This window comes from Rissa tridactyla, chromosome 4 (genome assembly GCF_028500815.1).
Source record: "Rissa tridactyla isolate bRisTri1 chromosome 4, bRisTri1.patW.cur.20221130, whole genome shotgun sequence".
Lineage (NCBI taxonomy): Eukaryota > Metazoa > Chordata > Aves > Charadriiformes > Laridae > Rissa > Rissa tridactyla.
Genome location: NC_071469.1, coordinates 73756450 through 73773370, shown reverse-complemented (window position 1 = coordinate 73773370; position 16921 = coordinate 73756450). Strand labels below are relative to the sequence as shown.

Genomic DNA, 16921 nt, shown 5'->3' with positions numbered 1-16921 from the left:
ACAGCGCTCCCCGCCAACCGCCGCTCGCCAGGACACGCCCCCCCCCCCGCCCCCGCGCTGCCATGGGAACGACTGTCGGCCGCAAAGGAAACCGGGAGCCCGCTCGCACCGGAAGCGCCTCCGGGGCTGGAGGGGCGTTCTAGCCCCCTCGGCGGCTTTCCCCTCGCTGCTTCCCGTCCTCGGCGCCGCCTCGGTAGGCGCAGTCACCTCCCACCCCGCCAGGGGGCGCCACGGCACCGGCGGCGACGCTCTGGGCGGCGGCGGGCGCGCGTGAGGAGGAGGAGGCGGCGGCGGCGGGCGTAAGGAGGCGGCGGGGCCGGCATCATGTCGGGCTCGGAGGAGTATTCCTCGGCCGAGGACGAGGACTACGTGCCCTCGGGTGAGCGGGGCCGGGGGCGGCGGCGGTGGTTCCGGTGGTCCCTGTGCTCCCTGTGCTGACCGGCTGTGCTTGCAGGTGCGGAGTACAGCGAGGACGACGTGAGCGAGCTGGTGCGGGAGGAGGCGCCGGACAGCCCGCGGCCGCCCCGCGGCAGGAGGAGCCCCCGCCGACCCGCCAGCAGGTACGGCCGCGGGAGGAGCCGCCCCCGGTTCCCCGGGTGGGAACATCCGCGTTTAACTCGGCCCGGCCCGGCCGGGAGCCGCCTCCGCCGGGGCTCGTTCCGGCGGGTGCAGCGCTGAGGGGCTGAGAACGGCTTTTCTTCGTTCCGGTTTCCCGTCAAAGGCAGAGATACTCGGGCTCGAAAGACGCCGTGCCTGGAAACCCTCCCCAGCAGCTAGTTCTTGTCCTTTGAATAAGCCATTTTAGGTAAAAACCACTTTTTGGTGCCACATATGTGCAGTTTATTTAAAATTGGTTCCTCTTCTGCCCGGGTTCTCCTCCCCTCATGGTTCCTACAACATCCCGGAGTCCATTATATACTTATACGCGTGCCAGACCACTTCAGGGGTCTGCCTGCTGCGGTCTTGCTGCGTTCTCTGAACAGCATCATCTCTTAATTAATTAGCTTCACCCCCAGACGTTAGGGGAAACATTTCAGGTAGAATGTCTTAGCGAGAACACGATATACTGTGTTGGTTCAGCTCTGGAATACTGTTGCAGCACCTCACTCTGTGTGTGTGTGTATATATATATATATATATATATATATTTTGGTATCTGCTTCCAGGAAGAGGAAGAAAGGAGGTCTCTTGCTAGAGCCAGATGAGAAAGAGGAAGAAAAGGCTCAGCAGAGTGAAGAGGAGGAGGAAGAGGAGGAAGTGGATAATGTAGAGCAGGTGGAAAGAAACAGAGAAGAAGAAGAAAAAAGGAAAGAGGATGCTCTTTGGGCCAGTTTCCTTAGCGATGTGGGACAGAAACCCAAAGCGGTGGCTGCCACACAAGTGACACATGGAAAGAAGGTAACGGGGGCCTGGGCCTTCACCCAGGGAGTGTGGGAAGGGCCTGAAGCTTTAGACCACATGGCATTGGTTCTAACCGGTACCGAAAGTCAGTCAGAGCTGGGAAGAGGCTGGGTTCACCTCTGCCTGTTTGCCTTGTAAGCTTGGAGTCCCGTCGTGGGGCAAACCAAGCTCCTGGTTTCCTTCCAGGTGGGGAGGTCTGTGATCTGGCGGTGCTGCTCTTGAAGCTGCTTGTCAGCATCTCGGAGTGTCCCGCGGAGCCCTCTTGGCTTCTCTTCCCGGTCCTGGATTCTCCTTGTGACGTAGCAGCAGCACAATGAGGTTCCGTATGAGTTGTGCTTGTGGGCACGGCTCTCCCCTGAGGCTTTTGCCTTTCCTGTTGCTCAAAAAAGGGGAGACTCCGTGTGTGTGAGTGGGGAAGCAGAAGTGACCTGTGCTGACATGTCTGTGCCTTCATCCTCGTACACTGTGGGGGTCTGGAAGATGCCGCATGTTGGGATGGATGTTTGTAACAAGAATGAATCTAGCTTTTTCTACTTTCCTTCATAAATGTCATTTACGTGCTCTCGCTCTCTGTCTGCAGAGGTTCTCTGTAGAGAGAATTCTGTGTGTAGTCAGCTATTTAAAAGGATTTGGTTCTTAATAAAACCAAATGCATGTATTTGCCTTGCAAAACCTTTCACACTGAGGGTGGCAGAAGGGAAGAAGGTACCAAAACTGACCCTCTGTTGCTAGAATTGTCATGGGGTTTTTTGAGTGGGCAGCTAAAAAAGTATTTTGTAACACAAGTCTGGACTGTTGACTCGGTGATGCCTGGCGAGTGCAGTTCACTGTGTGAAGCTTCTTTCTACAACTGTTGGAAGGTCGCAGAACAAGTGTGGTTGTGTAATCTTTGCTTGCAACTTTTTGAGACAAGTCCTTTCATCTGAACCCTCCTGTGTCTCTCCACCTCAGTTGTCACTGGCGGAACAGCTGGGATGGTTACAGGTAGAATTAGAGAAGGAGAGAGGGGAAAGTTCTCTTCTGAGCAGTTCTGCTTTTATGGGCAGATCACTAAAACGTGAATGGTCTCTGAAAGTTCCTCCACAGCCCAGAATAATTTATGGAGAGATGCAGTTCCTCTGTTCTCTTTGTGAACTTCTTGATTTGGATTTAAGATATCTGTTTGAAGATCTCTGTGGTGTGTGGTTGATTTAGAGCAAGAATTTTGGGTTTTGTTTTGATTTTTTTGGGGTCTTAGGGTCTGAGATTTTTTTGTGTATACCGTTAAAAGCTGTAGTTGCAATGGAGTAAATTAAGAGGTGGTGTTGACAAATTGCTTAATAAAGATATCTCCCTCTCAAATTAGGGAGATGTTATTGACAAGTAGCTTAATATCTTCAGAGTTCTCTGTGAAAATCAGCCTTGCTTTACCTGCTGATGGGTTGTGTTCTTCTATATTCTTGAGTGAAAATAAACATATTTCTATGTAATCCACCACGGCAGTTTTACTGCCTGGCGGTTCTTAGTTTGGGAGAACTGATGAATGGACAGTGGGGTGGATTGAAAATTGGCTGAAAGACAGAGCTCAGAGGGTCGTGATTAGGGACACCGACCTCCAACTAGACTCTGTGACAAGTGGTGTTCCCCAGGGGTCAGTACTGGGTCCAGTCCTCTTCAATACATTCATCAATGGCCTGGATGAAGGGATAGTTTCCTGATAACACAAAGCTGGGCAGGGTAGCTGATACAGCAGAAGGCTGTGCCACCATACAGAGAGACCTGGACAGGCTGGAGAGTTGGACAGAGAGGAACCTTATGAAAGTCAACAAGGGCAAGTGTAGGGTGCTGCACCTGGGGAGGAATAACCCCCTGCACCAGGACAGGTTGGGGCTGACCTGCTGGAGAGCAGCTCTGTGGAAAGAGACCTGGGAGTCCTGGTGGACAACAGGGTGACCATGAGCCAGCAATGGGCCCCTGTGGCCAAGAAGGCCAGTGGCATCCTGGGGGGCATCAAGAAGAGTGTGGCCAGCAGGTGGAGGGAGGTCATCCTCCCCCTCTGCTCTGCCCTGGGGAGGCCGCATCTGGAGTGCTGTGTCCAGTTCTGGGCTCCCTGGTTCAAGAAGAAGAGGGAACTGCTGGAGAGGGGACAGCAAAGGGCTACCAAGATGCTGAGGGGACTGGAACACCTCTCTGATGAAGAAAGGCTGAGGGATTTGGGTCTCTTCAGTCTGGAAAAAAGACGACTGAGGGGGGATCTTACCAATGCTTATGAACACTTAAAGGGTGGGTGTCAGGAGGATGGGGCCAGGCTCTTCTCAGTGGTGCCCAGTGACAGGACAAGGGGGAATGGGCACAAACTTGACCATGGGAAGTTCCACCTCAACACGAGGAGGAACTTCTTTCCTGTGAGGGTGGCAGAGCCCTGGCACAGGCTGCCCAGAGAGGTGGTGGAGTCTCCGTCTCTGGAGACACTTCAACCCTGCCTGGACGCATTCCTGTGCCACCTGCTGTGGGTGACCCTGCTCTGGCAGGGGGTTGGACGGGATGATCTCCAGAGGTCCCTTCCAACCCCGCCATTCTGTGAGTCTTCAGGCTTTTGCTTCCTTTCTGAACCACAGCAGTGTTATTCTTGCCCCTTCCTACATTTAATTACAATTTCACTTCTCGTCTGGGGTCTGGTTTGATCCTTGAGCTCCAGTGAGAGCCTGGAACCAAAGTGGGGAATTTCCTTCTGGCAGGAGGGGTGTTTGTTTCCTTTGTCTTGTCTGTGGGTGACTTGCTTTGACCAGACAACCTAAATGGCAGTGCTACCCGAGCTCTGCTTGGCCCCACAAATGCATTTTTTTGCTTTCTCCTTCATATGTTTCGCAGACTGAAGAAGAGAAGAGTGGGAACAAGCTTCAGGAGAAACCAAAAGAGTCTGAGAAGCCAAAAGATTCAGGAAAAGTGACCATCACCAAAGTGTTTGATTTCGCTGGTGAGGAAGTCAGGTAAGTTGGCAGATGCGACGCGTCTACTTGTGGGTTCAGTGCAAGCTGGGTGCTGGTCTCCTGCTAGCAGGCTGGAGATGCGCTGTGAAGCACAGTGTATCTTCTTTTTCCTTCGCGCTTTTTTTTGATGATGAGCACAGACAGGCCTCAAGGAGAATGAGGCCAAGATTTTTCTGCCTGAGGGCTGCAGAGTATCCTTATGTGCAGACCTCAGTCTTTGCTCAACTTCAAAACATGCCTGTAAATTCACTTAGCCTTCCCCATCTGGACACCGTTGGCAAAACTTCGTGGTGGTACTGCCACTGTGAAGGTTGAGATAAGGAAGGAATAGCAGGTGGCCCCACAGGGATGGCAGTAATGCATTTTATTCCTGCAGTCTAGTCCAAGCCCGGTGCTGGTGGCCGGATACTTGCTGGCACTTTCCCTGGTGACGCGCGCAATCCACGACAAAGATCTGCAGAAAGCAAGTGGCGCTTTGCTGAACGGACTAATAGTTGAGTGCTTTTACCTCTGAAGCCGCTGCAACAAAGGTGGTGGGCTAGGTAAAAATCGTCCTTTGGGCTGAGTTTGGGTTGTAAGATGCCTCTTAGGATGTGCCGCAAAAAGGGGCAGGCATTTTATAAGTGTGTAAGACCGGAACTGAGGGGCCTGTGTGAACACACGTGAAATCTGAATGCACTGTGACCTTGTGGTTGTTACCGTGGTGTAATTCCTTTTTTTAATTTTTTTTTTGGGTTTTTTTTTTTTTTATATGTAGCTGTAAACTTGGTTTTCTCAGGTGAGAATTTCGCCGGTATTTTGTGTGACAGCAGAGGGCAGCCGTTCCCAGCAATGACACACGCGCTGCCTAAACCTGGAGGAGGAAGAGGAGAGCAGGGCCTTCCGCTGCTCTTGCTTTTCGTCTCAGCACTGCTGCCTGAGCTGTTTGAAAAATCTGAGGAGAATCGTGACTCATTGAAGCGACTTTCCTATTTCCTTGCAAAACCTGGGCTGTAGGAATACCCTCCATTCACTGATGAAATGGCAAAGAACGTGCCACTGGAGGTTTTGTGAGAGAGAGCATCCATCACACCCTTCCTACAAAGGAAAGACTAAGTCTTTCCCATGGACAGATAAAATTCTGTAGCAGAATTGCAGACAGAAATTTTGTCTTCTGATGCTCACTCCCTTCCTCAGCTCCCAGCTTGTTTGTACCCAGTTTTCCTGTTTTTTTTTTTTTTTTTTCTTGGTTCAAACACGATGTCCTACCAGGTTGGAATAGCTGAAGCTATAGGATCTCAGGGCTGTCATACAAAAGCCTGGTTGGGTTCTGACGTATCATCAGATGGCGTATGGCAGAACTGCGTTCCTGGTGCTTTGGGGGTCGCATGAAATCAGCGTGCAATCTGATTTGGAGCCTGGACGTGTCCCTCTGTGTGTTGTAGGTGAGCATCATGTCCTAACATAAGCATCGCTTCAAGGAGGGGGTTGATTTACAGGGAAGCTTGCCTCGTAGGCCTCCTTCAGAACGTGAGTGGAAAGGAATTAGGGTTTTTTGTGAAGCAGGACTCTTTAAAGTAGGGAGGTAGTAAAAATGTCTGCCTTGGAGCTTTTTGTTTATCTGTCTCTTAAAAGAAGCCCCAGATAATTCTGATATAAGCATAGAATTACTCAGATGTTGGTCTGATTCTGGCATTCTAGATTTTGCATGGCGGTTACAAATTAGCTTGACCAGCACTGCTCTTGCTTTTATTGGTAATATTTGTTGGAGGAGTTGGGGATACTTTCTCTGTCCTTCAAAGAGTGGCTTGCCTTATGTGAACAGAAGTTGTCCAGGGCTCCCAAGATGCTGAGTTTAGGCTTTTGACATCGGTATCTTATCTGTAGTTTTTTAATAGCTATAGTAAGAAGTTTCCAAGTTAGATAAAGACGTATTTTTCTGCACCAGTTGCTTTTTCTATTGTCCTTTGTCCTGCTCAGTACTGACTGTTTCCCTTGGGGTACTGCAAAGGAATCGATACAAATTTCTACTAAATTTTGATCAAATAGGCAGAAGGTAGAGGCTGGGCAACCATGAGCTTGTAATCTTGCAAACTACCAAGGCTAATGTATTTTTTGTTTGCAGCAGCCGTTGTATCGAGAGGTTACAGAGCCAGCAGCAGAAAGTTTGCAGCGAGGTCTGGAGGACTGTTTTCTGCTGGTGCCAGAGTTACCACACGCTACTTTCTTTAGCTCTTTGATAACAAAAAAAAATAAAATCCTTCAATGCTTTTTGCCCCCTTGTTTTTTGCAATACTCAAAGCTGAAGCTTTTGCGCTGTTTGCTACGTCTCGCATCTCTGAGTGCATTACACTGTTAGCTGTGGGTAGGATATCGGGCATTATCACTGATTACAGCGACTGGTACTTTCCTGTAACGGCAGTAGGTGAGGGCCAGAGGTCTGCTTTTTCTTTGGAATAGCAGGAGGATTTCTTTGCAGGACCCTAACATCTGCAAATGCTCTGAATACCAAACGCTGACTTCCTTGCCTGGGGAAGCAGCTGGCAAATTGCTGGTTGCGAAGGCCAACGCACGGTAGTTGTGTGCGTGTGTGCGCGTTTCTGGACTGAAAGAACTGAAATGAGAGAGCAGTCTCTGTTGCTTTCCTGTCTAAATGGTTTGGGGCTACTTCTGAGTGTTGCTCTTCTGAAAGCTTGAGAAGAATTTAGGTCAGTATTTAAGCACTGATAGTTTCAGGGCACGAATTTCAACAGTCTGCTCATTGAAGCTCTTAACAGAAGATCATTTAGCCCTGTTCTCGTGTTGGAGAACAATTTATTTTCTCCTGTAAGAAGATGGTATAACTTTTCTTGCATGGTTGGAGTAGCAGAAGTCTCTTGAAAGAATTCTCCAGCTACAGGGCTGTGCTGGAATAGTGAAAGACCTTCCTCTTTAAGCTGTCAACTCGCCTACAGTTTATTGTTGCACTTAATGTCCATTTTGATTAGTCTGTGCTTGTGTCAGTTGCTAATGCTGAACTTCGGGCTCAGAGTATTACAAATTACCAATTTCCAAATAAAGAATTAAATTTAGTGGCTTTTAATTTTATAAAATATGTGATTCAGTGTTACCTTGTAAAACCAAAGCTGTTGAATCCTGGAACTAGAAACGGTCTTTAACTGATTTCTCTGTTTTCCAGTTGTGACTTTCCTGTCTGCTTTTCATTCCTGCCTGGTGTTAAATAGATTAGGAGCAGCAGGTGACTGTTACCCCAACGGCTGTAACCGTGGGCAGCGGGACCAATTTGCAAAGGCAGTTCAGCATCCAAATGGGAGTTCAAGCCATTTCTCACTGGCAGAGGAGGTTTAAGCTCCTTTGAAGCCTCTGTTTTATCAGCTTGCTTCGCAGTGCAGGACGTGTGGTTGCATTAATAGGGAATCGCATCCCTGGTGCCAGGGTTTGTCTGTTGCAAAACATGATTGCTGGATGATGAGGCTTGTTTTCTCTTTGGCGGTCCAAACTACTTTGGCCCTTGGCTTTCTTTAAACCGCCACGGCGCTCAGCGTGTCAAAATGGTTCTTCTCTGCTCCTTCTGTGAAAATCAATTTTGTGTCCGTCCAGGACTGCAGCAGGATGGAGCTCGCATCCGTGGAGCTGGCCCAGCCCCTGGTGTCAGTCACAGTCAGTGTGACAACGTGGGAGGGGAGAGCAAAGTGCCATCTGGCCTTTGAAACATCTTCTGTCTACCTTCCTTTGGTCTGTGGGAGACAAAACGAAGTTGAGAGGAGTCGTGGTGTCTGGCTTGGGTGCTAATTCAGGAATGGGAGGCCTGTGTTCGACACCCTGCTTTGTTCATATGTTGCAGATTCTGAGTAAAGGACTCAAAACTAGAAGCTTCATGGTTCTGCGCGTGCGTGGTTTAAATCCAAAGCTTTACTCGCTCAGGTTATTCTTTTGGTGGGAACGTTTTCCTGGTATCGCAGAGTCGACATGCTGTACCAATAGTGTTGTGTCGTGCTGGCAAAACTGTGGCTTCTGCTGCCTCAGTGACCCTCGGGCACTTCCCCAGGTGCGCGAACAAAGCAGCCAAGCTAAAGCAAGACCGTAGTAGGGTTCCACTCTCCATCTGTCTTTGGGGAGAGCCCTGCTCTTTTCCTCAAGGCAAGGCATTCCTGTCACAGCTCCCTTTACTTTCCTACAAGGCTGTCTTCTCCAGGAATACCAGTTTTGGGGATCCAGAAAGACTGCCAGCAGGCTGGGCGACGGCCATCACCGTGGTCCCTTCCTGCCCAGTCCTCACCGCTGGTAGGTGGCAAATAGATAACTTCTCAGATGCAAAATCTGACTTCTTAGATTTTGAATTAACCCTTGAGCTTTTTTCTCAAGCTCCTTCGCTGTGCTTGCCCACTCTGAACCTGTTCCTTTCAGCACTCTGGCATGGCTGGCAGAGGTTCCTATGTTGTAATTCTTGGCTTCTCACCACATCTGGGCCCAGAATTGTCATGAAAGCTGCGTGGCCCGCTGGCAGCGTGCTGGGCCGGGATCCATGTAGAAATGTTTCAGGAAGAGGTTTCAAGATCTCCTTTCTGCTGTCTGAATGCTGGGATAAGCGAGTGCAAAGATCCAGCGGGTACTTTCTTGCATGCTGCTTGCCTTCTTCCTACCGAGCAGCTGAGAAGTGCTGAAGGCATCATTCTTACTGCTGTGTCAGGAATTGCCAGACCACAGAGCCCTGAACCTGAAGCATTTAGAGCTGGGGAGCTGGGGGTTTACCGTGCACCTTGCATAACAGCTAAATGTTTCTCCAGTGAACTCTTCGATTACTTTAATATTTAAAGGCTGAGCAGATGGGTGAGATTTTTTGCTGAGTTTGACTGAAGTTCATCTTTTCGGGTTGAGCTCGGTAATCTTTATCTGCTTCTTAAGTGCCTGTTTCCTGATTAATTCAGGAAACTGCTTTTGAAACTATTCTTCAGTGTTTGCCTGATTAAAGCGTACTGTTGCTTTGAAACTCCCTGCAGGAGTGCCCAAGTTTGGTGGGGCAGTGAGCCCTGCGCAGTGCTCTCACTGGGAAAGCTCTCAGCCTAAATTCACAGATGTGAAAATCACCTGACACAACGGTGGTCTTTTTTTCTTGCTCCAAGGGACAGATGATGACCCAATTCCGTGGATATTGTTTGCGTTTTTAAGATTTTCTTAGGTGAGTTTTATTAAGGCGTTTAGTCCAGAGGTATATACAAAGGAGCACAAAGCTCTCTGATGTGTTCAAAGTCCTTGAAGGCTTTAGAGATGAAAAGAGGGAAAACCCTTAGCTCTCCTACAGAACTTTCAGTCCCTGTATCTCAAGCACTTTTTAAGGAAGTGTTGTTATTCCCCGTTTGGGAATGTGAAAACTAAGGCATGCTGGAGTTGATGCCATGCACTGATTCACCGGCGCTCCCGGATCTCATGGCTCAGGATACCCAGGGATCCAAGCTTCACTCAGGCATTGCGTGCACCAAATAAAACTAGGAAGGGCCAGGTGCCAAACATACTAGACAATAAGCAGCGTCATGCTGAGTATGGCACTTGCTGCTGCATATAATGAATACTTAAAAGTTCATACAGTTTCGTAGAAGGAACTGGGCGAACACATGTCAGGAAAATTTCTCTGGGCTGTTATATGTGCGACATGAATTCCATCCCTGGATAACGGCTCCCTGCTGTTGACTCTTCTAGGAGACTGGATTTGTGACATAGAATAGCTTCTGGTCTCCCACAAGATGAGTGTTTTTATTTGTGCGCCCACCGTGCTGCGAGGAAACAAGTTGTGCTGGCTGTGTGTGCTGAGCAGAGGGAGAGGCAGCTTGTGTTCTAGGTTAGGGAAGATGATGGTTCTCAGTGGGGCTGTTGCATCTTACAAGCAAAACACAAAGCTTGAAAGAGGTACGGGAAGCATCTCATTAATAACCAAGTAGTTATAAGCTTAAATCATTGTAGTAATTACTGGGGTTTATACTGGCTGAGGTTAATATTTCATCTGCTACAGTTGGTGTGGGGTTAAAGAGAACCCGATTCTCGTCTGTTACTGTTTGTAAATGGTTATCGCCTGGGATGTTCCTGGAAAAAACCTCATTACACATTCTGTGTCGTTGCTTCACAGGTTTTCATCCTGCCTAAAGGATTCCAGAAGAAAAGATTATTTAGAGGAGATTGTTCTTAAGTTGGAACTTAAGGACCTTAAGTTGGATCAGTGGGTTTTGGTGGTGAAATTCATGACCTTTTGAGCAGAAGCAAAGGTGAAGTGAGGTGGCTGTGGGTAGGTTCTTGTCAGGAGGCTTGCCTGTGCTAACAAAAGCCCTTTCTCGGCCAATAGTGCAGATCTCCGTTGTACAAGACTGCTGCTGAGGATGGGAATTGTGCAGGCAGGGCGACAGGCCATGGCCATAGTTGGGTGGTTATTTTTTTTGGTGTCCCATGGAGTTCTCAAGGTCAGCATATCCTTCAGCTTAGGCCTGGTTGAGTGGGGCGGCGAGCTCTGAGCCCGGTCTGCGTTGCGAGCTGGGCTGCCGCACTTTTCACCTTGGTGAGCTGCTCAGGAGAGCTGTGCAGAGCTGGTTAAGGACGGATTTATTCCCTTGTGCCGAGGAGAAGTGCTGACCTGTGCGCAGCAGCGCTGAGGTTATAACTCAGTTCTCTGCAGTTGTAATGCTGCTTCTTCGGGATTTCTTGGTGCTGCCCCTCGCTACTGAAATACTCTTTCTCTTTTTTTAATCTTAGCTCATCTGTGTGCTTGTTGAATATAAAGGAATGGCATCTATGTCCTAGACTGCTCACTCTTTCTAACCCCAGATCTGCTGTCCTCTTCCAGAACTTCAGTCCCTTGATCCCGACCCTTTTCAGGAGAGAGCAGGTGGAAGTGGCTGCTGGAGAAGCAGATGAGGCATCTGAGAACAGCTCCAGCTTTCCAAAGTCCTTCTTCAGCCTCTGATTTCCTTCTCAGTGGCTGTGATGTCCTGTCTGCTCCTTACATGACAACTGGGACCGACCAAATGGGACAAAGTTGGGAAGCAAAGGGGGTGTAAGCCAAGGAGTTTGGGAGACTACCTCCTATTTTATTGCTTTGAAGACAGCTAAGGTAGCTGAGCAATTGCTCCTGCTTCTGTTTCTTCCTGGCAAGCACTGGGCAGGAGTGGGGAGAATGCTGAGGCTGACAGAGTTAATGTGTTTCAAGGGGGGGAAAAAAAGAGCAGGGAATTGACTTCCACAAGTCTCAGGATTTAAAGCTGGCACAGAGAGCAATTTTAAAAATGTGTAATTGTCCATCTGTGTTCTTGCTCCATGGTCTCAGCATGGCTCAGTCAGATGTGTTAGGCTAATTAGCACTGAGAGAACACGTAATACCATTAACTCTCTCCTTACCTTGTGATGCTTTTCAGGAAAGCCAGTGGATGAATAATAGCAAGGGGTTGGCAGCACGCTCCCGCTTCTTGCTGGGTGTGAATCTTGGTCATTTGTTTTGTGCTCGTGGGGTTTTGCACAGCGCTGAGTGAAGGACAGTTGCTTTTAAAATCAGGAGAAAGATCAGTCATTTGGATGTGTGTCTCTTATTGATGTTGTGTGATGCTGCAGTGTCAGTTCAAGGCTGATACGTGTGTGACATGTTCCATGCGTGCTTTTTTTATGAAAGCCTTTAGAATCATAGAATGGTTTGGGTTGGAAGGGACCTTGAAGATCACCCAGTTCCAACCCCCCTGCCCTGGGCAGGGACACCTCCCGCTAGATCAGGTTGCTCAGAGCCCCGTCCAGCCTGGCCTTAAAAACTTCCAGGGATGGGGCTTCCACCACCTCTCTGGGCAACCTGTTCCAGTGTCTCACCACCCTCATGGTGAAGAACTTCTTCCTAACGTCCAGTCTGAATCGACCCATCTCTAGTTTTAATCCAGTCCCACCATTACCCAGCATCCTAAAAAGTCCCTCACCAGCTTGTACTGTATTGCTTATATATGTGAGAAGGTGGGGGAACATTATCAGAATCTGTCCTGAAGCCCTGTATTTGGAAAGCAGTGCCTTTTTTTTCCAGGTGGATAGCAAGTGATGCACAGCTTCCACCAGATGAAATAGACGGTTGTGCTCAGATTAGGTATGGAAGACAATGAACTGAACTAATAGGGGCAGAGGAAGAAATCACTCATCCTATTTTGATGTGATTTTTGCAATGGCTTTGACTACAGTAGCAGGGAAGTGTTAGGAAAAGTAAGACAAATTTCAGTAGCCCCTTGAAAAGCTGCTCCGAAGTCCGGCCTCTCTGAGGACTTCGGTTTCGTGTTGATGACCGGTGATGCTAGATGTTCACAGGGTTTTATCCTCAGTCCTCCTTGGCTGAGGATTTCTGGAGAAATGTATTCTAGTCACTTTCCAGTGATAGCCCACTTCCTCAGTGAGGCTTGCACAGTGCAAAAACCTTGGCTTTTAAGATTTTTCCAGAAATTTAATCTGAGCAGTAGGAGCCTGGGAATGATGCCTTGGGACCATAAGAGAAATCAAACCACCTAGAATTACATGGAATATTGATGTGACCGTTGTTTAGAGCTGGCAGTCTAAAAAGTGACTGGTTGCTTTTCTACAAACAAGCACCAAAGTGCTGATCTTGGCAAAACGGGGTGTAGGCAGCAGCCTGTTCCTGTCCTTATGCTGTTGTTATTCTTAGAGGTCAGAGTGTGCCTCGGTTATCCACAGTTTATATTGGCTTTTCCAATTTAAAAAACAGCTATTGATTGATTTTTTTTTATTTTTTTTTGTTTTAGCCAGTAAGTGAAAATATGTTACCTTTCAAAAGATGCTTAAGAATGAAAGGGTCTCGGGGGCACGTTTGGATAACCTTTGCTCTGTCTGCATCCATTCCCTGATGCTTCAGAATTTCCTTGGGGAATCCTAATGTTGTACAACGCCGATGGGCCCGACGGTGGCCCAGAGATGAGGTCATTAAGTGCGAGCAGGAGCTGTGTTGTGTGCTGGTTCACTCGTTAGGCATTTGCCTTCCTCAAAGGCAGCTGCAGAAATTAAAACTTTGTAAACAGTGTGAGAAACCTAGCCAGAACTCTGAGCCAGAGCACTTGCTTCTAAAGTAAATCATGTTACGGTCTGCTTAACGTGCTTTGAGAAGGGGAATGGCCTAACGAAAATCCTATTGAGGATTTTCATTAGTCGATGTGCAGATGAGGCTTCTGCTTGGATGGGGAAACTAAAGCGCAGAGGGGCTGTGACTTGCAAAGTGTTACACAGTAGTGCCAGCTTTGTCCAGCGCGTTACCTGGCATTCACCGACGTGCTGACTCCTGGCTTCCTCCTTTATCTTACCATGCTTTTGAAAATCCCAAAGTGGCTGAGCAGTTGCCCACCTGAAAGGCATCTTACGCTCCTAATACGGTTTTGATGCTTTTAAGGAAATAATTGGTGTGTGCCGGCTTCATTTGTGCGTTTTGGCTGGTAATCAGTGTGATGGAAAAGAAGGCTCAGCTGGGATCTCCTAAGGTGGGAGGAGTCTCAGAGCATCTCCAAAATGATGGCTTGTCCTCCAGATTAGCTTGGGCAGTTCTAGGGCTTTCAAACCTGTGATATCTGGGTGCCCCATCAGCTTTGAGAAGCATGGCCGACTGTTCTCCCATCTTCAGGTTCTTCCAAGTGTTTTCTGCCTGTGTTGTGTGTAGTTACTGTGGAAATATTTAAGAAAAAACCCCACCCTTCCCCAGTAGGTAAGGGAGGAGACGTTGTTTCTGTACCTGGCTCTCAGACAACTTCCTGACTTTTAAAAATCTGGAAACTGAAGGCACTTAGTGACCTATTCAGGTCTCACAGGGGCTCTTTTGCTATTCGTTAAGGGGATCTTTTGTCCCTCTGTTCATGCCTTCGTCGCAGGGGCCTCAGATCCAGTCCCAGCGTTTTGCTGCTTGCCATATTTCCCTTGCTTCCAAGCTGCTGCTTCATTCCTGACAGCTCCAGGCTCAGAAAGGGGCTTTTGATGTCTGGTGAGATGCTGGCAGAGCTTGCTTTGCAGCCCTTGGGCCTGGGGTTTCCCCTGTCGGAAAGTGCAGCTTGCGAAATGGATTATTTTTTTTTCTGTAACTAAGAGATTCTGAAGCAGGAGGGTTTCTGTGTTAGCCCGAAGGGAAAGCAAAGCTGTTCTCTGCCTTACTATCTCATTAACACATTACAAACCGAGTCAAGCTCAGCCTGGCCTTTTCCCCATGGGGATGCTTTTCCTTTGTAGCGTGTGCTGGCTCCTGTTGCGATCTGCGCAACCTTCGTGTCCAGTGTTCATAGCTGTAAGTTCTGAATTTTGAACCCCTGGCTCTTCAGACCTACAATACTCCTTACCTTGGCGGGAGAAGAGTCCTGCAACGTGAACGCTGCGCTGCTTTGCAGGAGTTGTGGGGCTGCAGGGGTCTGTCTTGCTTTGGGCATACTTGCAAGTCGTGGTTGACAGGGTCAGAGGAATGTCGCACTTACACCATCTGCTCACCTGAGCTGCTCGGCTTCTGGGTGCGTTCCATAATTTGAAGTTAATCCTTTTGGGAGGTACAAATAAAAACGACAGGATGCTTCAAAGACTGAAATGCAAAGCGCTCGTTGGGCTTTGGGGCTGGCCAAGGGAACAGTTATCTGAAGAAGCAAGCAGAGACCCGATGTTTGGAGATATTTTAAACTGGGGTGGATAAAGCTCCAGTTAACGGGGAGGTGAAGCCCTGTGGGTCAGGGACTCCAGGGAGCCGCGTTTGATGTGCTCTACCTATTGCAAGCCCCAGTGGGAGCTCGGTCACTGGAGTGCTACTCCCCTTGGGATTTAGAGACCCTTTTTTGGAAGTAGCAAGCAGAAGCCCCAGAGGGGCCCGACAGCTTAATCAGCATCTTAGGTGGCAGCATTGTCCCTATGTTTTCTTTACATCTGTCACAGAGTCTTTGCCATGCAGGAGATGATGGAAAATTGGTCATTTCCCTCAAGGCTTATGAGGTTAGGACGTGGATGTCAAAAAGTACTTTTTATCCATTATTGATGTTAAAATACCATTCGTCTCTGCTTGTTTTCAGACGAATTGGTTTGCGATGCAGCTTGGGCAAGACTGGTTGGAGAGGAGCACCACCAGGCAGGCAGCTTGGCCCTCGCCTGCCTCCGGGAGAGCCTCTGATAAGATTTGTTTCTTTTTAAAAACCAGCCAGCAGCTTCTGTGCAGAGAGACAGCCCACAAAATTATCAGTCGCTCCAGCCTGGTCTTGTCTGTGTTGCTTCAGGGAACAGGCTCAGTTTCCCAGGGAACAGCTTCTCCCACCTGGTTTGGGGAATGTTGGTTTTTCTCTGAAAGGGAGAAAACTAATATTTTTGCTTTTGAAATTAGAAAAGTGATGGGGAGCTGTCAGTTTTAGCTCTGTTTGCTTTACACCAGGTAATCCAGCATAAAATAAATGCGTACCCAGTGTGCCGGCAGATGTGGCCTGGAGGTTCAGTTGTGTGAGGACTTAATCCTCTGCTGGAAGGCGCTGAACATGTGCGCTCCTGCGGCTTCAGGATCTTGCAGGCTGCAGCATCTGTCTGTCGAAGGCACCCAGAACATGGCAGCTCAAGCGCACGAGCCCACCGAAAAAATATTCAGACAAAATACTCCTCTTGGCTCAGAAGGCATTTGTTTTTTTTTTTTACAGACCCCTGTAGTAGATGAGTATTGCTTGCTCCTCAAGTGATCATTCCCGAAGGCTGGAGGACTACTTAATGAGGCTAGACACAGATGGGGAATATTGGAAAAGCGTAATTAGCCTCATTTTCCCCCGCCTTGGTCTGTGATTCCCCAGAGCTAACAACATTAAGATCATGTGGAAAGTTTTATAATTGTGTCAGGTCTAAACTGGGGCAGGTTTCCCAAGTGAGGGCTATGTGTCCTGAGTACGAGTGGTGAAGAGCTGGCTTTTTTCAGATTCCACTCTCGCTCTCCCTTTCTCAGCATGGAGGTCAGGGGAGATGGTACCTTTGTGCCGCTGAGATAAGGGATCTTAACTATCTTCTCAGCTCCAAGTCCCCTTATACCCAAATATCACCACGTGTTTTCTCATCAGGATGTGCACCAGGCATTTTGGTTAGGAGAGTGCAGTTGTGTTGAGCCACCTGGGGGTAAATTGGAAAGATTTTGGCACTTGGGATACATAAGGTTGCTATTACACAGTAGGCTATGGGCAGAAGCCTGCAAGCCTTCTTGATGTGGCTGTTTGTCTTTCCCAGCTTCCCCTGTCCTGCCTCCGAGACCCTTTTCCCATCCTTGCAAGGATGTGGCTCTGCTGATGAGCTTCCGTAAGGGCTCGCAGGGCACCTCGCTGCTCACTGCTGAGCTGGGCACTTCCCTGACGCGCTGCGCCCTTGGCATCCCTCACCCTGGTTCTGTTTCTTGCAAACAGGACTGGATTCAGTGTGCTAGAGCAGAGGCGCCTGACCCTTGCGCTGGGGTGAATCCCGGGGTGTGGGTGATGTGCTATGCCAAGGGAGCAGGAGTGGGATGATGTGATGGATTGGGCCCTTCCTCTTCCCACCTAGGAACTCTGCACCTGGTGTAAAGACCAGAACACAGGAGA

General features: G+C 48.7%; 1 protein-coding gene and 1 long non-coding RNA gene across 7 annotated transcripts in view; one reads left to right on the top strand and one right to left on the bottom strand.

Annotated features, from left to right (window-relative positions):
* LOC128909367 (uncharacterized) overlaps positions 1-16921 on the bottom strand; it is a 199762-nt gene that overhangs the window by 112165 nt on the left and 70676 nt on the right. The window lies entirely within an intron of this gene.
* The window catches only part of CFDP1 (craniofacial development protein 1), a 74694-nt gene continuing 57871 nt past the window's right edge, over positions 99-16921 (top strand). For 5 of the 6 annotated variants that reach the window (XM_054200954.1, XM_054200952.1, XM_054200955.1 and 2 more), the window contains exons 1-4: positions 99-379; positions 455-560; positions 1167-1398; positions 4252-4370. In XM_054200954.1, the coding sequence (XP_054056929.1) occupies positions 325-379; positions 455-560; positions 1167-1398; positions 4252-4370 (512 nt within the window). In that variant the 5' untranslated portion in view covers positions 99-324. The remainder of the gene's footprint in view (positions 380-454; positions 561-1166; positions 1399-4251; positions 4371-16921) is intronic. The other variant, XM_054200951.1, reaches the window with a different exon arrangement.